Here is a 22,940-nt window from a genome sequence, read left to right as displayed (position 1 = left end):
CAAAGAAAAGCTCTCACACAGCACACAGCAAGGATGGAGTGACAAAGCGCGGTGTTTAAAGACACAGAGAGCAGGCAATGGCATAAACATAATCCCAAGGCCGTGCCGAGTTCAACGAGATATCCCGCTTGACCGTAGCTCGCTCGGTCTAAGCGCAGCGACCATTAGAAAAGTAGGTTGATTTTGGGTGACAGCAGCGGAACCGTTAGGTTTAGAAGGACAATTCAAACACAGGAATGTTCCTAAGGTCCTCCCGATCTGTGCAAGCCTAACCTTGACCGTGTGGCATTAACCCTTCACAGTTAAAAGAAGGTGTTTACATCAAACAGTTTGCATTGACTTCTCTCCCCATAGGAATACATTGCCTGCTCCTCTAAATTCAACCTGAGGCCTATGTGGGTTATGAATGCCTTATGAACCTGTCTTTGATGACAGTCAATCAGGACACTATGAGGTCTACCTGTGTCGATTCTAAGCTTCCTGGACCAACCGGAAGTGCTTAAAATCACCCTAAAAGTGTATATCCATACCCTGCCTGCAATTTGATAGACATAGTGCATTGAACCCTGTGTAAATCAGTCAATTCTTAACGTAAAGACTTAAAACTCAGGATTCTGTAAAAGCATACCCCAATGAGGATATGTGTTGACTTATAGCTTCCTGTGCCAACCGGAAGTGCCATAATTGGTGTCTCAGGGGCTGTTTGGAAGGGTTAAAAAAATCAGATCTGTCCAAAACTTCATATGTGTGATTAGGCAACCCCCATGAACTGTAAATCAGTCATTTTCCCCATAAAAATTCAAAGGAAAACTAAATCACACAGATACACAACTTGGAAGGAGGGACGTATTGGGGTGCGTAGAGACAGTGCCTCCAATAGTTAGCATTGTTTGAGCTAAAAAAGAACCGTCAGACCTAGAGTTCCGAAACTTTAGAATCCTGTTCTAGACCTCAGGTCGATAGTGTGTGGTGAGTTAGGTGGCTCTAGAAGGTTCTCGGACCGAGAAACAGCCTCGTACATTTGCAATGACTTCAATTCATTTTGACCATTACGAAAATGTCGACATTTAGAAATGTCCCAGAGTCACAAGACTAGGTGCATTGTGACCGTCTGGGCCCATAGAGACAGAACCCAACGTTTCTGTCCGATAGCTCGTTCAAGGACCCCGTAGCAAGTAATTGAAAAAAGTGGATTTTCAGCACCAATTAGGGTTTTACTCGGACACCAAATGACCTATCGAGGCAAAACTTGGGATTCGGGGTCGCCTCAGTTAGGCCTACACATAACACAAGAAATGGACCCGCAGCTAGAACCTAACTACGTGTTTTATGGTTTGAACCGAAGGTGTTGTGAATTTTGGGCCAGCTCTGAAGTATGTGATACTTGGCTCCTAAACGAGTTGGGAAAAGTGGGTTTGGTGTCAGTTTGTATCAGTTTGGTGTCAGAATGATATCAAATTGACTGATGGACGGTGACTTGCTGGTGACTCTTGTCCGTTTGCAATATGTTTAAACGATGTGGTACCATCACCAAAAGTGACATTCTGAAATCAACCCTAACGAGCGATGGAGAGGTACCAGAATCACTGCCCAGCCATCCCGAGTTCACCGGGTCAGTCAATTTGGCATTCCTGAACGATTTTTATAGCATGACAAATTCGTGATGGTGAATGCCCAGTTAACCATATTGCAAATGCACAGTGACTTTGCAAAAGTGAGAAAACATTTGCAATATGTTTTAACAGTGAGGTACCATCACCAAAAGTGACATTCTGAAATCAACCCTAACGAGCGATGGAGAGGTACCAGAATCACTGCCCAGCCATCCCGAGTTCATCGGGCCAGTCAATTTGGCATTCCTGCACGATTTTTATAGCATGACAAATTCGTGATGGTGAATGCCCAGTTAACCATATTGCAAATGCACAGTGACTTTGCAAAAGTGAGAAAACATAAACAAATGGACATGATGAAATCAACACCACGAGTGATGGAAAGGAACAACAATCACTGCCCGGCCATCCCGAGTTCATCAGGCCAGTCAATTTTGCATTTCTGCAGGATTTTTGAGCATGTCAAATTTCTTATGACATTTGGCCCCCACAAAACATGTGCCTTATGCACAAGTAAAAAAAAAATAAAAATATGAAAATAAAATATGACTAAAGTTTGTTGAAACAGTTCTTATATGTGTGTAATTGACATAACATTCGAAAGAATTTCAAAAAACGGTCCAGAAAGCGTGTGTGAAGGGTGTGTGAAGTTTTTTATAAAATTTGGCTATTTTTGACTTTTGACTTCCTATGAAATCATATTCCAAATGGAGAAAACATATGCCTAATGCACAAGTAAAAAAAAAAAAAATTATGATGATAAAATATGACTAAAGTATGTTGATACAGTTCTTATACGTGTGTAATTGACACAAAATTCTAAAGAATTTTTGACTTTTGACTTTTGACTTCCTATGAAATCATATTGCAAATGGACAAAACATGTGCCTTATGCGCAAGTAATTAAAAAAAAAATATGATAGTAAAATTGGACAAAAGTATATTCATACAGTTCTTACACATGTGTAAGAATTTCGAAAAACGGTCCAGAAAGCGCTTTTTTTAAGGGGTGATAAGTTTTTGACAAAAAAATTCATTTTTTCAAAATTTGGCTTTTGGATGTTGACTTGGGATCCATTTCCTATATGAAAAACGAGCGCACACGCCACCTGTTGGATTTTTGAAGTGTTACAACTGGCAATTGCCATATGGCATTTGCAAAACATTTTGCATGAATCAACGCCGATTTGGGTGGTATTGTCCATCGTGTACATGGTTTGTATTATGCCAATGGTTTCCCATTCATTTTTGTCCATTTCAGGGGGGGGTATTGCCTTACTCACTCACTGGTCTCCCTCAATCACTGGACTCACTCACTCAATGCACTCACTCACTCAATGGACTCACTCACTCAATCACTCGACTCACTCACTCAATGGACTCACTCACTCAATGGACTCACTCACTCAATGGACTCACTCACTCAAGGGACTCACTCACTCACTCACTGGATACATTCACTCACTCACTCACTCACTCACTCACTCACTCACTACACTCACTCACTCACTCACTCACTCACTCACTCACTCACTCACTCACTCACTGACTCACGCACTGGACACACTCACTCACGCACTCACTGGATACACTCACTCATTCACTGGACACACTCACTCACTCATTCACTGGACACACTCACTCAGTCATTCACTGGACACACTCACTCACTGGACACACTCACTCACTGGACACACTCACTCACTCACTCACTCACTGGACTCACTCACTCACTCACTCACTCACTCACTCACTGGATACACTCACTCACTCGCGGGACTCACTCACTCACTCACTCACTCACTCACGGGACACACTCACTGGACACACTCACTTACTCACTCACTGGACTCACTCACTCATGAACACACTCACTGGACTCACTCACTGGACACACTCACTCATTCACTGGACATTCACTCACTGGACATACACACACACACACACACATACACACACACACACACACACACACACACACACACACACACACACACACACACACACACACACACACACACACACACACACACACACACACAGTGGTGAAATAAAATAAAGGTTGTAGTGGACTTTGCCTCGCAGATGATCAGAATGTTGTAATTTGTGTTGGTTTAGAGCTACCTTTTTGGCCCTACTCTGTCCCTTCAGACACGTTGCAAGTTGGACTCTCCTATCTGTTAAGTGCAGTTATACATTGTGGGGAACAGCCTGCTTTTGTACAGTTGACAGTTTTGTACAGTTCAATGTATTTTAGTGAAGGGGTGGAACCCAGGATTTACTAGGGGATAATTGAAAGGCACACATTTTGGTGTTGGAAATGGTGGGCTGCGAGTTGGAGAAAGCAGGACAGTTTAGACAGTAACTTTGGCAACCCAAAACCAAATCTTACGTAAGTGATATTTGAACTAATGCAAGTGGTGGATCCTCTTTGGTTGCAGATAAGTCCATTCCCCCATCGTGCTGACTGGTGAGAGCCAAGAATAGTCTGGTCCACATTGAGAATTAAGTTAAGGTTAAGTTAATGCCTTCAGAAATTATTCATACCCCTTGACTTATTCCACATTTAGTTGTGTTATAGCATGAATTCAAAATGGATACAAAATGTTTTTATACATCTCACCCATCAACACAAAATACCCCATCATGACATGTTTATATAATCTTTTTGCCAATGTATTGAAAATAAAATACAGAAATTTACTGTAATTTACATAAGTATTCACACACCTTAGTCAATACATGTTAGAATCACCTTTTGGCTTCGATTACAGCTGTGACTCTTTCTGGATAAGAGCTTTCCATACCTGGATTGTGCAATATTTGCCCATTATTACGTTCAAAATTCCTCAAGTTCTGTCATATTGGTTGTTGATCATTGCTAGAAAACCATTTTCAGGTCTTGCCATAGATTTTCAAGACAATTTAGGTCTAAACTATAACTAGGCCACTCAGAAACATTCAATATCATCTTGGTAAGCAACTGCAGTGTATAATTTGGCCTTGTGTTTTAGGTTAAGGTGAATTAATCTCCCAATGTCTGTTGGAAAACAGACTGAACCAGGTTTTCCTCTAGGATTTTGCCTGTGCATAGCTCAATTCCATTTCTTTTTCATCCTGAAAACTCTCCAGTTAACGATTACAAGCATAACATGATACAGCCACCACTATGCTTGAAAATATGGAGAGTTGCAGTCAGTAATGTGTTGTTTTGGATTTGCTCCAAACATGACAATTTCTATTAAGGAGAAAAATGCTCTGCCATATTTTTTGCCCTCTGTAATGGGACTTTTTTTTAAGTCACCATTGGCCTCATGGTGAAATCCCTGAGCGGTGTCCTTCCTCTCCGGCAACTGAGTTAGCAAGGACGCCTGTATCTTTGTTGTGACTGGGTGTTGTCATACACCATCCAAGTATAATTAATAACTTGCTCACAGGGATATGATAGGTCGTCTGTTTTTTTTCTCCCATCTACCAATAGGTGCCCATCTTTGCGAGGCATTGGAAAACCTCCCTGGTCTTGCTGATTTAATCTGTGTTTGAAATTCACTGCTCGACTGGTGGACCTAACAGTATGTGTGGGATACAAAGATAGGTAGTCATTCAAAAATCATGTCAAACACTATTATTGCACACCGAGTGAGTCCATGCAACTTAGTATGTGACTTAAATACATTTTTACTCCTGAACTTATTTAGGCTTGCCATAACCAAAGGGTTGAATACTTATTGACTCAAAACATTATATTTTTTATTGATTTGTAAACATTTCAAAAAACTTAATTCCACTTTGACATTATAGGATACTGTGTGTAGATCAGTGACACAAAATCTCAATTTAATCCATTTTAAATTCAAGTTTGTGACGCATCAACATTTGACAAAAGTCACGGTGCGTACTGTCATTGTGGTCATGACGTCGTCGATGCACTTATTAATGAAGCTGGTGACTGATGTGGTTAACTCCTCAATGCCATCGTATGAATCCCAGAACATATTTCAGTCTCTCTAATTCAGAAATAGTCCTGTAGCTTAGCATCTGCTTCATCTGACCACTTCCGTATTGAGCACATCACTGGTACTTCCTCTTGGAATTGTTGCTTGTACGGCCTCCCGAATGGTGCAGTGATCTAAGGCACTGCATCGCAGTTGCTAGCTGTGCCACTAGAAATCCTGGTTCAAGTCCAGGCCCTGTCACAGCCGGCCGTGACCGGGAGACCGATGGGGCGGCGCACAATTGGCCCAGCATCGTCCGGGTTAGGGGAGGGTTTGGCCGGCTTGGATGTCCTTGTCCCATCGCGCTCTAGAGACTCCTGTTGCGGCCCGGGTGCATGCACACTGACACGGTTGCCAGGTTCCCGGTGTTTCCTCTGAAACATTGGTGAGGCTGGCTTCCAGGATTAAGCGGGCATTGTGATTGGGTCGTGCTTCGGAGGACGCATGACTCTCGACCTTCTCCTCTCCCGAGTCCTTACAGGAGTGGTGCGATGAAACACGACTGTAAATACCAATTTGACATCTCGAAATTGTGAAGAAAAAGGGGTAAAAGATGAAAATAATTGTTGCTTGTTAGCAGGAAAATAATTGTTGCTTGTTAGCAGGATAGATAGAGTTATGGTCAGATTTGCCAAATGGAGGGCTATGGATTGTAAGATGTGATATATGGTTAAACCACATTTTAAGATCGTAGATATTTTACACATGAATATATGTGGCATGTTAAATATTATTAGACTACATTTGTACAATCATTGAAGAGCTATTGCACATATGAACATAATTCTATCCACTGATGCTGCAGACATACATTTCCGTTCAAAAGTTTGGGGTCACTTAGAAATGTCCTTGTTTTCGAAAGAAAAGCAATTTTTTGGTCCATTAAAATAACATCAAATTGATCAGAAATACAGTGTAGACATTGTTAATGTTGTAAATGACTATTGTAGCTATTGTAGCTGGAAACGACAGATTGTTTTCATGGAATATCTACATACATTATCAGCAACCATCACTAGTAATCAGAAGGTTGCAAGTTCAAACCCCCGAGCTGACAAGGTACAAATCTGTCGTTCTGCCCACTGTTCCTAGGCCATCATTGAAAATAAGAATTTGTTCTTAACTGACTTGCCTAGTTAAATAAAGGTAAAAAAAAAAAAAAAAAAAATCCAAGATTATAATTTCAAAAGGTTTTAAATTTAAAAAAGCCTTTTGCAATTATGTTAGCACAGCTGAAAACTGTTGTTCTGATTAAAGAACCAATAAAAGTGGCCTTCTTTATACTAGCTGAGTATCTGGAGAATCAGCATTTGTGGGTTGGATTACAGGCTCAAAATGGCCAAAAACAAAGAACTTTCTTCTGAAACTCGTCAATCTATTCTTGTTCTGAGAAATTAAGGCTATTCCATGCGAGAAATTGCCAAGATACTGAAAATCTCGTACCACCCTGTGTACTACTCCCTTCACAGAACAGAGCAAACTGGCTATAACTAGAATAGAAAGAGGAGTGGGAGGCCCCGGTGCTCAACTGAGCATGAGGACAAGTATATTAGAGTGTCTAGTGTCTAGGACTCACAAGTCCTCAACTGGCAGCTTCATTAAATAGTACCCAGGCTCAACAGTGACGATAAGATTGTCGTTTTTCTTTGCTTATTTGAGTTGTTCTTGCCATAATGAAAACTTGGGCTCTCAAGTGGCGCAGCGGTCTAAGGCATCACTGGGTTGAATCTGACACCCTGGTTCGAATCCAGGCTGTATCACAACTGGCTGTGATTGGGAGTCCCATAGGACGGCGCACAATTGGCCCAGCATCGTCTGGGTTTGATCCGTGTAGGCTGTCATTGTAAATAATAATGTCTTCTTAACTAACTTGCCTAGTTAAATAAAGGTGAAATAAAATAAAATATGGACTTGGTCTTTTACCAAATAGGGCTATCTTCTGTATACCCCCCCACCTTTCCTTAAGAATAAAAGAAAGTCCACAAATTAATTTTTAAGAAAGCACACCTGTTAACCTCTAGCGTCGAGCAATCCTGTATCCGGGAGCGTAATCATAGCTTCAAGCTCATTACCATAACGCAACGTTTCCTATTCATGAAAATCGCAAATGAAATGAAATAAATATATTCAAACACAAGCTTAGCCTTTTGTTAACAACACTGTCATCTCAGATTTTCAAAATATGCTTTTCAACCAAAGCTACACAAGCATTTGTGTAAGAGTATTGATAGCCTAGCATAGCATTAAGCCTAGCATTCATCAGGCAACATTTTCACAAAAACAAGAAAAGCATTCAAATAAAATCATTTACCTTTGAAGAACTTCAGATGTTTTCAATGACGAGACTCTTAGTTAGATAGTAAATGTTCGTTTTTTCCCCAAAATATTATTTGTGTAGACGAAATAGCTCCGTTTTGTTCATCACGTTTGGCTAAGAAAAGTACCGGAAAATGCAGTCACTTACAATGCCAAACTTTTTTCCAAATTAGCTTCATAATATTGACAGAAACATGGCAAACGTTGTTTAGAATCAACCCTCAAGGTGTTTTTCACATATCTATTCGATAATCTATCAGTGGTGGCAGTTGGCTTCTCATCAGAAGCAATTGAAAAAATACTGCGGCTGAATATTACGTAATAATTGCGACGGAGGACACCAAGCGACCACCTGGTAGATGTAGTCTCTTATGGTCAATCTTCCAATGATATGCCTACAAATATGTCACAATGCTGCAGACACCTTGGGGAAAACGTGGAAAACGTAAGCTGACTCCTAGCTCCTTCACAGCCATATAAGGAGTCATTGGCATGAGGCGGTTTCAAAAAATGCGGCAATTCCTGATTGGATAGTTATCTGGGTTTTTTCTGTACCATCAGTTCTGTGGCACTCACAGACAATATCTTTGCAGTTTTGGAAACGTCAGAGTGTTTTCTTTCCAAAGCTGTCAATTATATGCATAGTCGAGCATCGGGAACATTTTTCATTCAAAAATTAAAATAGCGCCCCCTATATCCAAGAAGTTAATTGAAATGCATTCCCGGTGACTACCTCATGAAGCTGGTTGAGAGAATGCAAAGAGTGTGCAAAGCTGTCATCAAGGCAAAGTGCTACAATGAAGAATCTCAAATATAACATATTTAACACTTTTTTGGTTACTACATGATTCCATATGTGTTATTTCATAGTTTTGATGTTTTCACTATAATTCTACAATATGTAAAATAGTTGAAGTAAAGAAAAATCGAAATCTAAAACTTTCGAACGGTAGTCTACATCATCACATGTAAAATCTTTCACAGTGAAACTGATGTTAGGATCTCCAGTCCTGCCATTGGTCAATTGACAGGTCTTAATCCTACATGGCTCCTTGTTAACCAACAAGTGAATAGACCACTTATCCAAAAAGAACTGGGGGAAAGTTGGAGAGGAATTGGTATAGGGGAGTTGAGGTACTTGTTGGACGGTCATTTCATTACATTTACATCATTTACATTTAAGTCATTTGGCAGACGCTCTTATCCAGAGCCACTTACAAATTGGTGAATTCACCTTATGACATCCAGTGGAACAGCCACTTTACAATAGTGTATCTAAATCATTTAAGGGGTGGGGGTGAGAAGGATTACTTTATCCTATCCTAGGTATTCCTTAAAGAGGTGGGGTTTCAGGTGTCTCCGGAAGGTGGTGATTGACTCCGCTGTCCTGGCGTCGTGAGGGAGTTTGTTCCACCATTGGGGGGCCAGAGTAGCGAACAGTTTTGACTGGGCTGAGCGGGAACTGTACTTCCTCAGTGGTAGGGAGGCGAGCAGGCCAGAGGTGGATGAATGCAGTGCCCTTGTTTGGGTGTAGGGCCTGATCAGAGCCTGGAGGTACTGCGGTGCCGTTCCCCTCACAGCTCCGTAGGCAAGCACCATGGTCTTGTAGCGGATGCGAGCTTCAACTGGAAGCCAGTGGAGAGAGCGGAGGAGCGGGGTGACGTGAGAGAACTTGGGAAGGTTGAACACCAGACGGGCTGCGGCGTTCAGGATGAGTTGTAGGGGTTTAATGGCACAGGCAGGGAGCCCAGCCAACAGCGAGTTGCAGTAATCCAGACGGGAGATGACAAGTGCCTGGATTAGGACCTGCGCCGCTTCCTGTGTGAGGCAGGGTCGTACTCTGCGGATGTTGTAGAGCATGAACCTACAGGAACGGGCCACCGCCTTGATGTTAGTTGAGAACGACAGGGTGTTGTCCAGGATCACGCCAAGGTCCTTAGCGCTCTGGGAGGAGGACACAATGGAGTTGTCAACCGTGATGGCGAGATCATGGAACGGGCAGTCCTTCCCCGGGAGGAAGAGCAGCTCCGTCTTGCCGAGGTTCAGCTTGAGGTGGTGATCCGTCATCCACACTGATATGTCTGCCAGACATGCAGAGATGCGATTCGCCACCTGGTCATCAGAAGGGGGAAAGGAGAAGATTAATTGTGTGTCGTCTGCATAGCAATGATAGGAGAGACCATGTGAGGTTATGACAGAGCCAAGTGACTTGGTGTATAGCGAGAATAGGAGAGGGCCTAGAACAGAGCCCTGGGGGACACCAGTGGTGAGAGCGCGTGGCGAGGAGACAGATTCTCGCCACGCCACCTGGTAGGAGCGACCTGTCAGGTAGGACGCAATCCAAGCGTGGGCCGTGCCGGGAGATGCCCAACTCGGAGAGGGTGGAGAGGAGGATCTGATGGTTCACAGTATCGAAGGCAGCCGATAGGTCTAGAAGGATGAGAGCAGAGGAGAGAGAGTTAGCTTTAGCAGTGCGGAGCGCCTCCGTGATACAGAGAAGAGCAGTCTCAGTTGAATGACTAGTCTTGAAACCTGACTGATTTGGATCAAGAAGGTCATTCTGAGAGAGATAGCGGGAGAGCTGGCCGGCACGTTCAAGGACGGCACATTCAAGAGTTTTGGAGAGAAAAGAAAGAAGGGATACTGGTCTGTAGTTGTTGACATCGGAGGGATCGAGTGTAGGTTTTTTCAGAAGGGGTGCAACTCTCGCTCTCTTGAAGACGGAAGGGACGTAGCCAGCGGTCAGGGATGAGTTGATGAGCGAGGTGAGGTAAGGGAGAAGGTCTCCGGAAATGGTCTGGAGAAGAGAGGAGGGGATAGGGTCAAGCGGGCAGGTTGTTGGGCGGCCGGCCGTCACAAGAAGCGAGATTTCATCTGGAGAGAGAGGGGAGAAAGAGGTCAGAGCACAGGGTAGGGCAGTGTGAGCAGAACCAGCGGTGTCGTTTGACTTAGCAAACGAGGATCGGATGTCGTCGACCTTCTTTTCAAAATGGTTGACGAAGTCATCTGCAGAGAGGGAGGAGGGGGGGAGGGGGAGGAGGATTCAGGAGGGAGGAGAAGGTGGCAAAGAGCTTCCTAGGGTTAGAGGCAGATGCTTGGAATTTAGAGTGGTAGAAAGTGGCTTTAGCAGCAGAGACAGAGGAGGAAAATGTAGAGAGGAGGGAGTGAAAGGATGCCAGGTCCGCAGGGAGGCGAGTTTTCCTCCATTTCCGCTCGGCTGCCCGGAGCCCTGTTCTGTGAGCTCGCAATGAGTCGTCGAGCCACGGAGCGGGAGGGGAGGACCGAGCCGGCCTGGAGGATAGGGGACATAGAGAGTCAAAGGATGCAGAAAGGGAAGATAGGAGGGTTGAGGAGGCAGAATCAGGAGATAGGTTGGAGAAGGTTTGAGCAGAGGGAAGAGATGATAGGATGGAAGAGGAGAGAGTATCGGGGGAGAGAGAGCGAAGGTTGGGACGGCGCGATACCATCCGAGTAGGGGCAGTGTGGGAAGTGTTGGATGAGAGCGAGAGGGAAAAGGATACAAGGTAGTGGTCGGAGGTAGTGGTCGGTTGATTTGCCCTTTATACAGTAGATCACCACCATAAGCCTTTGCAAGTGTTAAATCTGCATAAATATTGTTGATTTGCTGTTACCTTGAGACAAGATTGCCCATCTCTAGACCCTTTGTAAATGGGAGGGGGGGGGGTGTCTGGAATTGTAGCTGTCACATGGTTGTGAGTCTGGGTGGTAGATGTAAATGAGGAGAAAGGGGGTGACATGTTAAAGTGGATATTGTCTGTCAACACCTATTGAAAAGCTGGTATGGTATGTCTTTGGCATACAAATGGGTGTAATTGTCCCACTGAAAAGGAAAACTATCCCTTAGGTATTCTGAAGACTGAGACAGGGTTTCCTCTAACACAACAGATATATTTTATTTTTGGCCTATATTAAAAACTACTTGATTGGGTCAAATCCAATACAGCACGAATACATAGTGAAACCTTCTGTATTTTCAAGTATTCTAGTGGCAGATTCATGCTATGGGTATGCATGTCACTGGCAAGGACTGAGGAGTTTATCAGGATCAAAATAAAATAATGAAATGAGCAAAGCCTAGGCAAAAAGCCGAGGTAAACCCTCCTCAGTCTTCTGAAAATCTAACCCTGGGATAGTTTTATTTTTCAGCGGGACAATTACATAATGTTTTATGTCAAAGACACACCTGAATGGCTTTCCAAGAGGTGTTGAGTATTTCTGAGTGGTCCAGCCTCCGTCCTCACTTACATTTGCTTCGTAATTTTAGACAAAGTTTGAATATTGCTGTCCATCAATGACTCCCTTCCAGATGTACTGAGCTTGAGCAAGTTTGACAAAAACAATAGATACATCTTGTCCTAAGAGTTGTGCAAAGTTAAAACTCACAATTGTCCAAGTGTTTGCCTCTTAGATTTTCACCTTTTCACTTTTCTCTGTTTCCACGTTATTCCCAATTCCATCCCTGGTTATAAAGCTATGTATTTTATTGATATACGTATGAGATGTGCGTTATTGGTTCTTCATGGGAGAGGATTGTGTCCAAGACAGTTTTCCCCTCTGTGGTGGTCACTCAAGTTCCTTTTTATCTTAGTTTACCTATCAGCAGTCAGGCAGGAGCAGCATTCCGTTCCCCTCCCCCTGTCTGACCAGAGAGGGGTGATTTGCACAAACCCATAACTCAAACAACCAGCCCTGCTACCAGACCTGTGTTCAAACACTACTTGAAATAATTTCAACTACTTGAAATGGTTTTGATTGAGCTATTATGTTGCAATGAAATCAATAGAAAACTCACAAAACTGCAAACCCTGCCCATCTGGCACACGAGGGAGGCTAAAATATAATCTACAAGTATTTGAAAGATGCAAAGTACTATTTGAACCCAGGTCTGCCTGCTTACAGTCAGCCAGAGCGAGAGAGAGACATGTTTGGGAAATTGGTGTTAAAAATTCCTGAAGTTCCCCTCGTCTCGCCATCATTAAAGAAGGGAGGGGAAACGGACGATAGTGCTTGTTGGTGATGGATTCCAGGGTCATATTCATTATTGAACACGTAGCAAAAACATTTAGCAACATGTTACAAAAAGTTTGTTTTTGTTTTCCATGTTCAGGAAGTCCTTCTCCGTTTCTGTCCGTTTTTCCATTTTGTGTTTAGTGAACACGATCCAGTACAGGGCAGCGAAGGACATACTCAGCGTCATTGTCTGAAGGGTGGTGTTCAGTAGGCACAAAACTGAGTGAAACATGCCAGTCTGTTTGAAAGTGTTCCCATAATAGCACCTTACAGGGAATTTGGGGGGTGTAGCCCAACATGTAGCCATTATACCAAGAGGCTCGGGCCCCGTTTGAGGTCACTAGTTGTTGTACTAAGGTCACTACAATACTGTGATTTGATCAAATATTATCCCATAGGCCTATCACAAAGAACACATAGATGTGTATGTACAGTCGTGGCCAAAAGTTTTGAGAATGACAAAAATATTAATTTTCACAAAGTCTGCTGCTTCAGTTTGTATGATGGCAATTTGCATATACTCCAGAATGTTATGAAGAGTGATCAGTTGAATTGCAATTAATTGCAAAGTCCCTCTTTGCCATGCAAATGAACTGAATCCCCCCAAAAACATTTCCTATGCATTTCAGCCCTGCCACAAATCAAAATCAAATGTATTTATATAGCCCTTCGTACATCAGCTGATATCTCAAAGTGCTGTACAGAAACCCAGCCTAAAACCCCAAACAGCAAGCAATGCAGGTGTAGAAGCACGGTGGCTAGGAAAAACTCCTTAGAAAGGCCAAAACCTAGGAAGAAACCTAGAGAGGAACCAGGCTATGAGGGGTGGCCAGTCCTCTTCTGGCTGTGCCGGGTGGAGATTATAACAGAACATGGCCAAGATGTTCAAATGTTCATAAATGACCAGCATGGTCAAATAATAATAATCACAGGCAGAACAGTTAAATCTGGAGCAGCAGCACGGCCAGGTGGACTGGGGACAGCAAGGAGTCAACATGCCAGGTAGTCCTGAGTCTTGGTCCTAGGGCTCAGGTCCTCAGAGAGAGAGAAAGAGAGAATTAGAGAGAGCATACTTACCGTAATTTCTGGACTATTAGCCGCTACTTTTTTCCCACGCTTTGAACCTCGCGGTTTATACAATGACGCGGCTAATTTATGGATTTTTCCCGCTTTCACAAGATTCATGCCGCCAAAAAACTGAGCACCGTCACATAATGTGACGTAAATCAAACTACCCATCATTCTGATTACGGTAGTCATTTTGTCACCCTCATCATGGCAAAGACACGGAGAAATGCATATGATGCAGCTTTCAAGTTGAAGGCGATCGATCTGGCTGTTGGAAAAGGAAATAGAGCTGCTGACAGAGTGGAGCATTGTCAAAAAATCCACTATCATCAACGGGTTTTGAAAGGCTGGACTGCTGCGTGAGGGCAGCGGTCCAACATCGGATGAAGCAATTCTGAGGCTATTCAACTCCGACACCGAAGGAGATGACTTCAGTAGTTTCAGTGCACAGGAGGAGGAAGATAGTGACCAATGACTACTGTTTACTGCTTTTTTTTTTACATTTTGTTACAAGCCGTGTTTCGTTTAAAGGCTGTGTAAAGTTAATTTGTTTCAATGTACCGGTAGGTACCTGCGGCTTACAGACGTGTGGCTTATTTATGTACAAAATACATATTTTTAAAAAATTAAGTGGGTGCGGTTTATATTCAGGTGCGCTTAATAGTCCAGAAATTACGGTCAATTCACACAGGATAAGACAGGAAAAGTACTCCAGATATAACAAACTGACCCTAGCCCCCGACACAAACTACTGCAGCATAAATACTGGCGGCTGAGACAGGAGGGGTCAGGAGACACTGTGGCCCCATCCGATGATACCCCCGCACAGGGCCAAACAGGAAGGATATAACCCCACCCACTTTGCCAAAGCACAGCCCCCACACCACGAGAGGAATATCTTCAACCACCAACTTACCATCCTTAGACAAGGAGTATAGCCCACAAAGATCTCCGCCACGGTACAACCTAAGGGGGGGCGCCAACCCAGACAGGAAGATCACATCAGTGACTCAACCCACTCAAGTGACGCACCCCTCCTAGGGACAGCATGAAAGAGCACCAGTAAGCCAGTGACTCAGCCCCTGTAATAGGGTTAGAGGCAGAGAATCCCAGTGGAAAGAGGGGAACTGGCCAGGCAGAGACAGCAAGGGCGGTTCGTTGCTCCAGAGCCTTTCCGTTCACCTTCACACTCCTGGGCCAGACTACACTCAATCATATGACCCACTGAACAGATGAGCCTTCAGTAAAGACTTAAAGGTTGAGACCGAGTTTGCATCTCTCACATGGGTAGGCAGACCATTCCATAAAAATGGAGCTCTATAGGAGAAAGCCCTGCCTCCAGGTGTTTGCTTAGAAATTCTAGGGACAATTAGGAGGCCTGCGTCTTGTGACCCTAGTGTACGTGTAGGTATGTACGGCAGGACCAAATTAGAGAGATAGGAGCAAGCCCATGTAATGCTTTGTAGGTTAGCAGTAAAACCTTGAAATCAGCCCTTGCCTTAACAGGAAGCCAGTGTCGGGAGGCTAGCACAGGAGTAACATGAGGACCAGCTGACATCATGTACAGTGCCCTAAATATTTCACCTAACCTTACACCTGAGTAACTGTCACTGAAGTTACTTTCTGGCCACTTGTGTGCAATTTCTGTATAACACTTTTAGGCTTAGTGCATCAAGTTTCAAAGAGTGTTTGCATGACAATAGCCTTCTGTTGCACCAGCCTGACCTAGTGATCTGTAGCTATGTTCTGACATCATGGATGACATGGCCTCGGCCAGGCTTTATTCTGGGCTTATGGGAGACGATTTTGGCCTTGCGGTAGCAGCGTGGGTTCAGGCTCCGAAATAGAACCAAACCATTCCCAGTGACCAATGACCAGTGGTCAAGCTTTGAGGGCACAGCTGGGAATATCACATAAGCTTAATGGGTAAAAAGAGATTGGGTTCGGCTTTTGGTTCTCTTGTCACTTTGTCTGACCGTCTGGTTTCCTCAGGCTTTTGTAAGATGTCATACTGCTTTATTTAGGTCTGTTCATCTGACTTTTGCCCTTCACTTTCAATGACCCTAGCCTTCTGATAACTGTCGAGAGCAGTTGCAAAATTGACAAATAGTTGTTGTTCTTGATTGTGTTTCTCTACTGCTGCTGGAATAGTTAGTGTCTGAATCTGCCTTGTGATTTGGGTCACACTTTATTTGGATAGCCTGAATTGCTCTACAGATGGTCATACTATCAACAAACTATCTGTTGATAAGCAACTGTTTACTAAGGTTAGGGTCATGTTTAGAATAAGGGTTCGGGTTTATTTATTTATAAATATATTTTTAAATGTAACCTTTATTTAACTAGGCAAGTCAGTTAAAGAACAAATTGTTATTTACAATGACGGCCAAAACCGGCCAATTGCTTAGCATCAAAGTTGAAGTCATGTCTAGCCAGGTCATCCCTGACCCTTAATAACCTCTTAGCCCCTGCAATAGACCAGACACTTTAGGAGATTTATCCCTAATCGCTCAGGTTGCCCTAATGTGGAGGCCTGGGCTGAAGCACAGATGGGAACAGACTGTAGAACGAGAATAGTAATAAATGAGGAATGCCCTCCATGTGTTTCAACAAAATAATGCTGAGCGATTAGTGCTTTTTTTGGTCTGTTTTGGTTTCAGTTTGAAAAAATTATCACGGTTTTTGATTTCTGTTTCCATTATACATTTTTTTACACTAAATGCACATATCGGGGGCAAACGACCTGCCCTCCAGGACACCTACAGCACCCGACGTCACAGGAAGGTCAAAAATATCATCAAGGACAACAACCACCCAAGTCACTTTCTGTTCACCTCGCTACATAACCCTACACCTTAGAGGCTGCTACCCCATATACATAGACTTGAAATCACTGGCCACTTTAATAATGGAACACTAGTCACTTTAATAATGTTTATATATTTTTGCTTTACTCATCTCATATGTATAACATGTTTTCTATTCTACTCTATTTAGTCTATGCCACTCTGACATTGCTCATCCTAATATTTATATATTCCTCAATTCCATTCTTTTACTTTTAGGTTGTGTGTATTGTTGTGAATTGTTAGATATTACTGCACTGTTGTAGCTAGAAACACAAACATTTCACAATAACATCTTCTAAACATGTGTATGTGACAAATACAATTTGATTTGATGCATGATGTAGGTTGAATGCTGTAACAACACAGAATAAAACCACTTATAAAAGTCCCATGATGTTAGTGACTGCCCATTACTGCTTATCACTTATTAACAATTGATTTATTTATTAATTTATTCACATTACTTTAATAAAATATTTCAGTTTTGTACATTTGTTTTATTTGATGACTTTATTTGAATTCCAAGTCATCTCTTCTCTATAAAGCTGCTGCCTATGCTGGGGTTTGCTATTTATTACTGAAATATAGCTGATGTTAGCTTTAACTAATAATAATCAAGCCAAACATGCAGCCTTTGCTATCACAGCTAGTGCAAATTTCAGGAAATTAGGTTATGCAACAGGAAGTAGATTCCACTTGATCCTTTTTGATTTCTGCATTTTGTGACGTCTGAAAAATATTGTGGATACGTTTAATGATTCGAATCAGTGTTTACATTATATTTATCCCATTTTCAGTTGTAACAATTAGACTAGGAAAAGTCCTGTTCTTTTGCAAATGAGAGAAGTCTGGTTCAAAAGGTGGTTTGAGAAGTCATGTCTCTACATAGCGAGAGATTTGGCCTTTTTATATTTAGAGTGTGTCTCAAATGACACCCTATTCCCTATATAGTGCAGTATTTTTTTTACAAAAGCCTTGTGGGTCCTGGTCCAAAGTAGTGCACTATAAAGGGATTAGGATGCCATTTGGGACGCACACGTATAGTACCAGCCCAGTCAGTGTTTCCTGAAGGCAAGAGACACATAAGTGCTGTCCCAAATGGCACCCTATTCCCAACATAGTGCACTACTTTTGATAAGAGTCCTATGGGCCCTGGTCAAAAGTGGTGCACTATATAGGGAACAGGGTGCCATTTGGGTCATAACCATAAGCTCCGCAGGCTTTGACCAAACGCATGCAGACAGAAACAGGAGATTTTATGAGTTGTCTTTCTCCCGTAATAGGTTAATGCTATTTTATGTTTTGGTGAGGTATCAGAGCTTCCTGTGCTTTCTCGCTAGAACTTCCAGTTGTCTGGAACTGGTTAGACTGTCCTTAAATAACATGTCACCACAAGTTCATTTTTAAGTTTGTTCTGTCATCAATTGGCAGTGGCAAAATGTTGTGTGTGTATGGGCCAACGTGGCTCTATTTCTAAGTGGGTGAATGAGCTATCTCCAGCTCTGACAAAAATTGTGTGTGCATGTTCTCCTGCTGACCTGTGTGTGTGTGTTCTTTTGTGTCTTCCAGCTAATTGTGAGTCTGAAGAGGGAGATCCAGTGCCTGAAGGAAGAGCTCTCTATGGTGACCGGGGAGAAAAGAGAGGACCAGCTAACTCAAGAGGAGATTCATAAGTACGCTCCATTCATACTTGCCTAGAGTCAATTATATGTCATTCAAATCCACCGAATGAAAGCCTCATAGACTAAAATCATAGGCTGCCTCCCAAATTGCACCGTATTACCTTTATAGGACCCATAGGGCTCTGGTCAAAAGAAATACACTATATAGGCAGGGCTCTCCCACTCTGTTCCCCAGTTGTAGCTAACCTGATTCAGCTGATCAACCAGCTATTTATTAGAATCAGGTGCGCTATATTAGACTTGGAGTGAAAACTTACAGGACTGTAGCTCCCTAGGAACAGGGTTGGAGAGCCCTGAAATATGGAAAAGGGTGCTATTTTCGATGCGTCCATGATGTTTAGGGGTGTTCATAGCATGTGTCTTCAACTCAGAAAACTATAGCAGGAATTAAATCGAACCCGGCCTACCAAAGTTTACACAGTTTCTTAGTTTACACATTTAGAGTATCATGGAAGAAGAAAAAATGCTCAATGTTGCAAAATACATTTACAAAGTTCCGGAGAATGCAGCAGCAGGCATTTGGCCAGTGACGCATTGGTTGTGTGTCTGTAATGATCTGAGCAGCAGTTAGACCTCACTGAGGCAGTCATCTCAGGACAGTGAGAACAGGAACAGTGCTGTGCTGGCCTCTGTCCTGCTTCCAGGATGTTTACACCACGCACCAGACAGAGAAATTCTTATTTTACACAGCTATTTATTCTAGCGAGTTTTAGCCGCACAGTATATGATGATTTTGACTGTTATTCGGGACTGTGCAATAGTGCCAATGTAGCTAGTAGTTGCCAAGATGTTAAAGTCACATTATCTTCTGCTTACTTTGAACTTCAGGGGTTCCCCCAAAGGACTGTTCTTGGCAATCTGGGCCGGGTTTAATAAAATATATTTATGGGTAAATTGTTTAAGTTAAGGAAACGTTTAAAGTGACCCTAGCGCTCTCAACAGCAGGAAGACCCGGGTAGTGTTCATTAGGACATGCGCAGATTTTATTTTTTATGCTTTGGAATGTAAAATGAAAATGAGTTTCTTAATGGTTGAGTCCGGGTATTTTCGCGATGTGCTCCAGTCCACTTTTTTCCATTTGGTGCCTAATGAACTCGACCGTGGACGGGCCCAGTGTTCAGACCCCAAGGGTTTCACCTAAACTCCTGGCAACACTTCCCTCCTGTTCTGATCTCTTTACCTCTCCCAGCTTCCTCGATCCAATGTTTTTACAATTTCCCCTCTCTCCTCGGCTGATTATCCCTGGTTTCCCCTATCTGTGGTCAAACTCACGCAGGGGGAAACGTAATGATGTCTGCTGTGACCGCACCAACCGATGGCCACCTTTTTATTTACTTGTTTCTTCCCTTGTTTATGCATTAATTAAATTGATCTGCCCAAGTCAAATCATCCTCCAAGCAAACTTTTCCTGGCTTTTTTGTTGTAACATTTCCAGATCTACGAGCATACAGTTGAAGTCGTAAGTTTACATATACTTTAGTCAAATACATTTAAACTCAGTTTTTCACAATTCCTGACATTTAATCCTAGTACAAATCTCTGTCTTAGGTCAGTTAGGATAACCACTTTTTAAGAATGTGAAATGTCAGAATAATAGTAGAGAGAATGATTTATTTCAGCTTTTATTTCTTTCATCACATTCCCAGTGGGTCAGAAGTTTACATACACTCAATTAATATTTGGTAGCATTGCCTTGAAATGATTTAACTTGGGTCAAACATTTCGGATGGCCTTCCACAAGCTTCTCACAATAAGTTGGGTGAAATTCCTCCTGACAGAGTTGGTGTAACTAAATCAGGTTTGTAGGTCTCCTTGCTCGCACACGCTTTTTCAGTTTTGCCCACACATTTTCTATAGGATGAGGTCAGGGCTTTGTGTATGCCACTCCAATACCTTGACTTTGTTGTCCTTAAGCCATTTCACCACAACTTTGGAAGTTTGCTTGGTGTCATTGTCCATTTGGAGACCCATTTGCGACCAAGCTTTAACTTCCTGACTGATGTTTTGAGATGTTGCTTCAATATATCCACATAATTTCCCTCCTCATGAAGCCATCTATTTTGTGAAGTGCACCAGTCCCTCCTGCTGCAAAGCACCCCCACAACATGATGCTGCCACCCACGTGCTTCACGGTTGGGATGGTATTCTTCGGGTTGCAAGCCCAAGTCCAAACATAACGATGGTCATTATAGCCAAACAGTTCTATTTTTGTTTAATCAGACCAGAGGACATTTCTCCAAAAAGTACAATCTTTGTCCCCATGTGCAAACTGTAGTCTGGCTTTTTTATGGTGGTTTTGGAGCTGTGGCTTTTTCCTTGCTGTGCGGCCTTTCAGGTTATGTCGATAAAGGACTCGTTTTACTGTGGATATAGATACTTTTGTACCTGTTTCCTACAGCATCTTCACAAGGGCCTTTACTGTTGTTCTGGGATTGATTTGCAATTTTTTGCAAAAGTATTTGCAAAAGTATGTTCATCTCTAGGAGACAGAACGTGTCTCCTTCCTGAGCGGTATGACGGCTGCATGGTCCCATGGTGTTTATACTTACGTACTATTGTTTGTACAGATGAACGTGGTACCTTCAGGCATTTGGAAATTTCTCCCAAGGATGAACCAGACTTGTGGAGGTCTACAAAAATTTTTCCTGAGGTCTTGGCTGATTTATTTTTTGATTTTCCCATGATGTCAAGCAAAGAGGCTCTGAGTTTGAAGGTAGGCCTTGAAATACATCCACAGGTACACTTCCAATTTACTCAAATTATGTCAATTAGCCTATCAGAAGATTCTAAAGCTATGACATAATTTTCTTGAATTTTTCAAGTTGTTTAAAGGCACAGTAATCTTAGTGTATGTAAACTTCTGACCCACTGGAATTGTTGATACAGTGAATTATATGTGAACTAATCTGTGTCTGTAAATAATTATTGGGAACTTGTGTCATGCACAAATTAGATGTCCTAACCAACTTTCCAAAACTATAGTTTTAAAAGAAATTTGTGGAGTGGTTGAAAAATTAGTTTTTATGACTCCAACCTAAGTGTATGTAAACTTCCCTACTTCAACTGTTTATTGGTCATACTGTATGGTTGCTGGTGGGACACCTTTCGGTTTCTCAATACATAAGCACATGTACATGTCATGCAGTACTAAGTTAGACCAAGGATGATCTTTTGCTCCCTTCAATATTAGCATTTGCATTGAGGAACATTCTGAAAATCCAGTTTGAGTTTAGCACTTAAAATATATGTGATGACTTGCAGGGCCTTCAAATCAGAGCACCTGGTTTGTTTTAGGTCCTTAGACCTATGAACTTTGCAGGTTTTTGCAAAAGCAATGTTTTAGCGGAAATGGAACTGTGTATTGTCTTGAGTACATTGGATCTTTTCCCCGTGTCTTTTCCTGTGGCCAGTTCCAATGCTTGACGAACCAATGTTTGGACTATCATCTAGCGATGGTTTATCCCAGTGGAACTGTTGCACACATTTCAGTAAATAGTTGTCTTTGACTCTACCCAATCTTTAAACATAGCTGTTGAGCTCAAACATAGATTTTAACCCTTTGATTTGCTCAAGTTTTAAAAGAAACTAAGGGAGAACTTGGAGAAAGGTTGTGAAATGCTTTAGGGCTGTAAGCTTTGGTAGTATTGTGGTAGTATTGTGTGTGTTTGCGTCAACATGTATTCTTTGTGCACACGTGCGTGTGTACATTGTGTTTCTTTATGCTGTTCTTCCATGTTTTTTTTTTATTTCTCCCAGGATGGAGGAGCTGGTCAAGGTCTTTCTGGAAGACCCTGATTGTGAGGTCACACTGGCATTGGGACCTGACATGAGAAAAATCCATTACTGTTTCTCTCTGCTAAAGGTACTGTTAACTCGCTCTCTCTCTCACACAATTTCTCACTGCTCAGCATTTCTCGTCACCCACTTCTTTTAGTCTTAAACTCTCTTTTGATATGTTTGTATTACCTCATTACATTTGTTCTCTCCTCCTCCCCCGCCCCCACACAACCACTATCATCATGTATCTCACAGTGTATACCCATCATTATCATTCCCACAGGGGTGTTCCCTCAGGTCTACAGTCGTGCCCAAAAGTTTTGAGAATAACACAAATATTAATTTCCACAAGGTTTGCTGCTTCAGTGTCGTTAGATATTTTGGCAGATGTTACTATGGAATACTGAAGTATAATTACAAGCATTTCATAAGTGTCAAAGGCTTTTATTGACAATTGCGAAGAGTCAATATTTTTAGTGTTGACCCTTCTTTTTCAAGAGCTCTGCAATCCGCCCTGGCCTGCTGTCAATTAACTTCTGGGCCACATCCTGACTGATGGCAGCCCATTCTTGCATAATCAATGCTTGGAGTTTGTCAGAATTTGTGGGC

At 42.4% G+C, this 22,940-nt stretch overlaps 1 protein-coding gene across 1 annotated transcript in view; it reads left to right on the top strand.

Annotated features, from left to right (window-relative positions):
- The window catches only part of LOC135553159 (kinesin-like protein KIF6), an 89,013-nt gene extending 66,358 nt beyond the window's left edge, over positions 1-22,655 (top strand). Inside the window, exons 10-12 of the mRNA XM_064985322.1 lie at positions 18,442-18,545; positions 22,311-22,416; positions 22,629-22,655. Of these exons, the coding sequence (XP_064841394.1) occupies positions 18,442-18,545; positions 22,311-22,416; positions 22,629-22,655 (237 nt within the window). The remainder of the gene's footprint in view (positions 1-18,441; positions 18,546-22,310; positions 22,417-22,628) is intronic.
- The last annotated feature ends 285 nt before the right edge of the window (positions 22,656-22,940 follow it).

The sequence above is a fragment of the Oncorhynchus masou genome, chromosome 2 (genome assembly GCF_036934945.1).
Source record: "Oncorhynchus masou masou isolate Uvic2021 chromosome 2, UVic_Omas_1.1, whole genome shotgun sequence".
NCBI classification, from domain to species: Eukaryota; Metazoa; Chordata; class Actinopteri; order Salmoniformes; family Salmonidae; genus Oncorhynchus; species Oncorhynchus masou.
The sequence above is the reverse complement of the archived record's forward strand: the minus strand, read 5'-3'. Positions and strand labels throughout refer to the sequence as shown.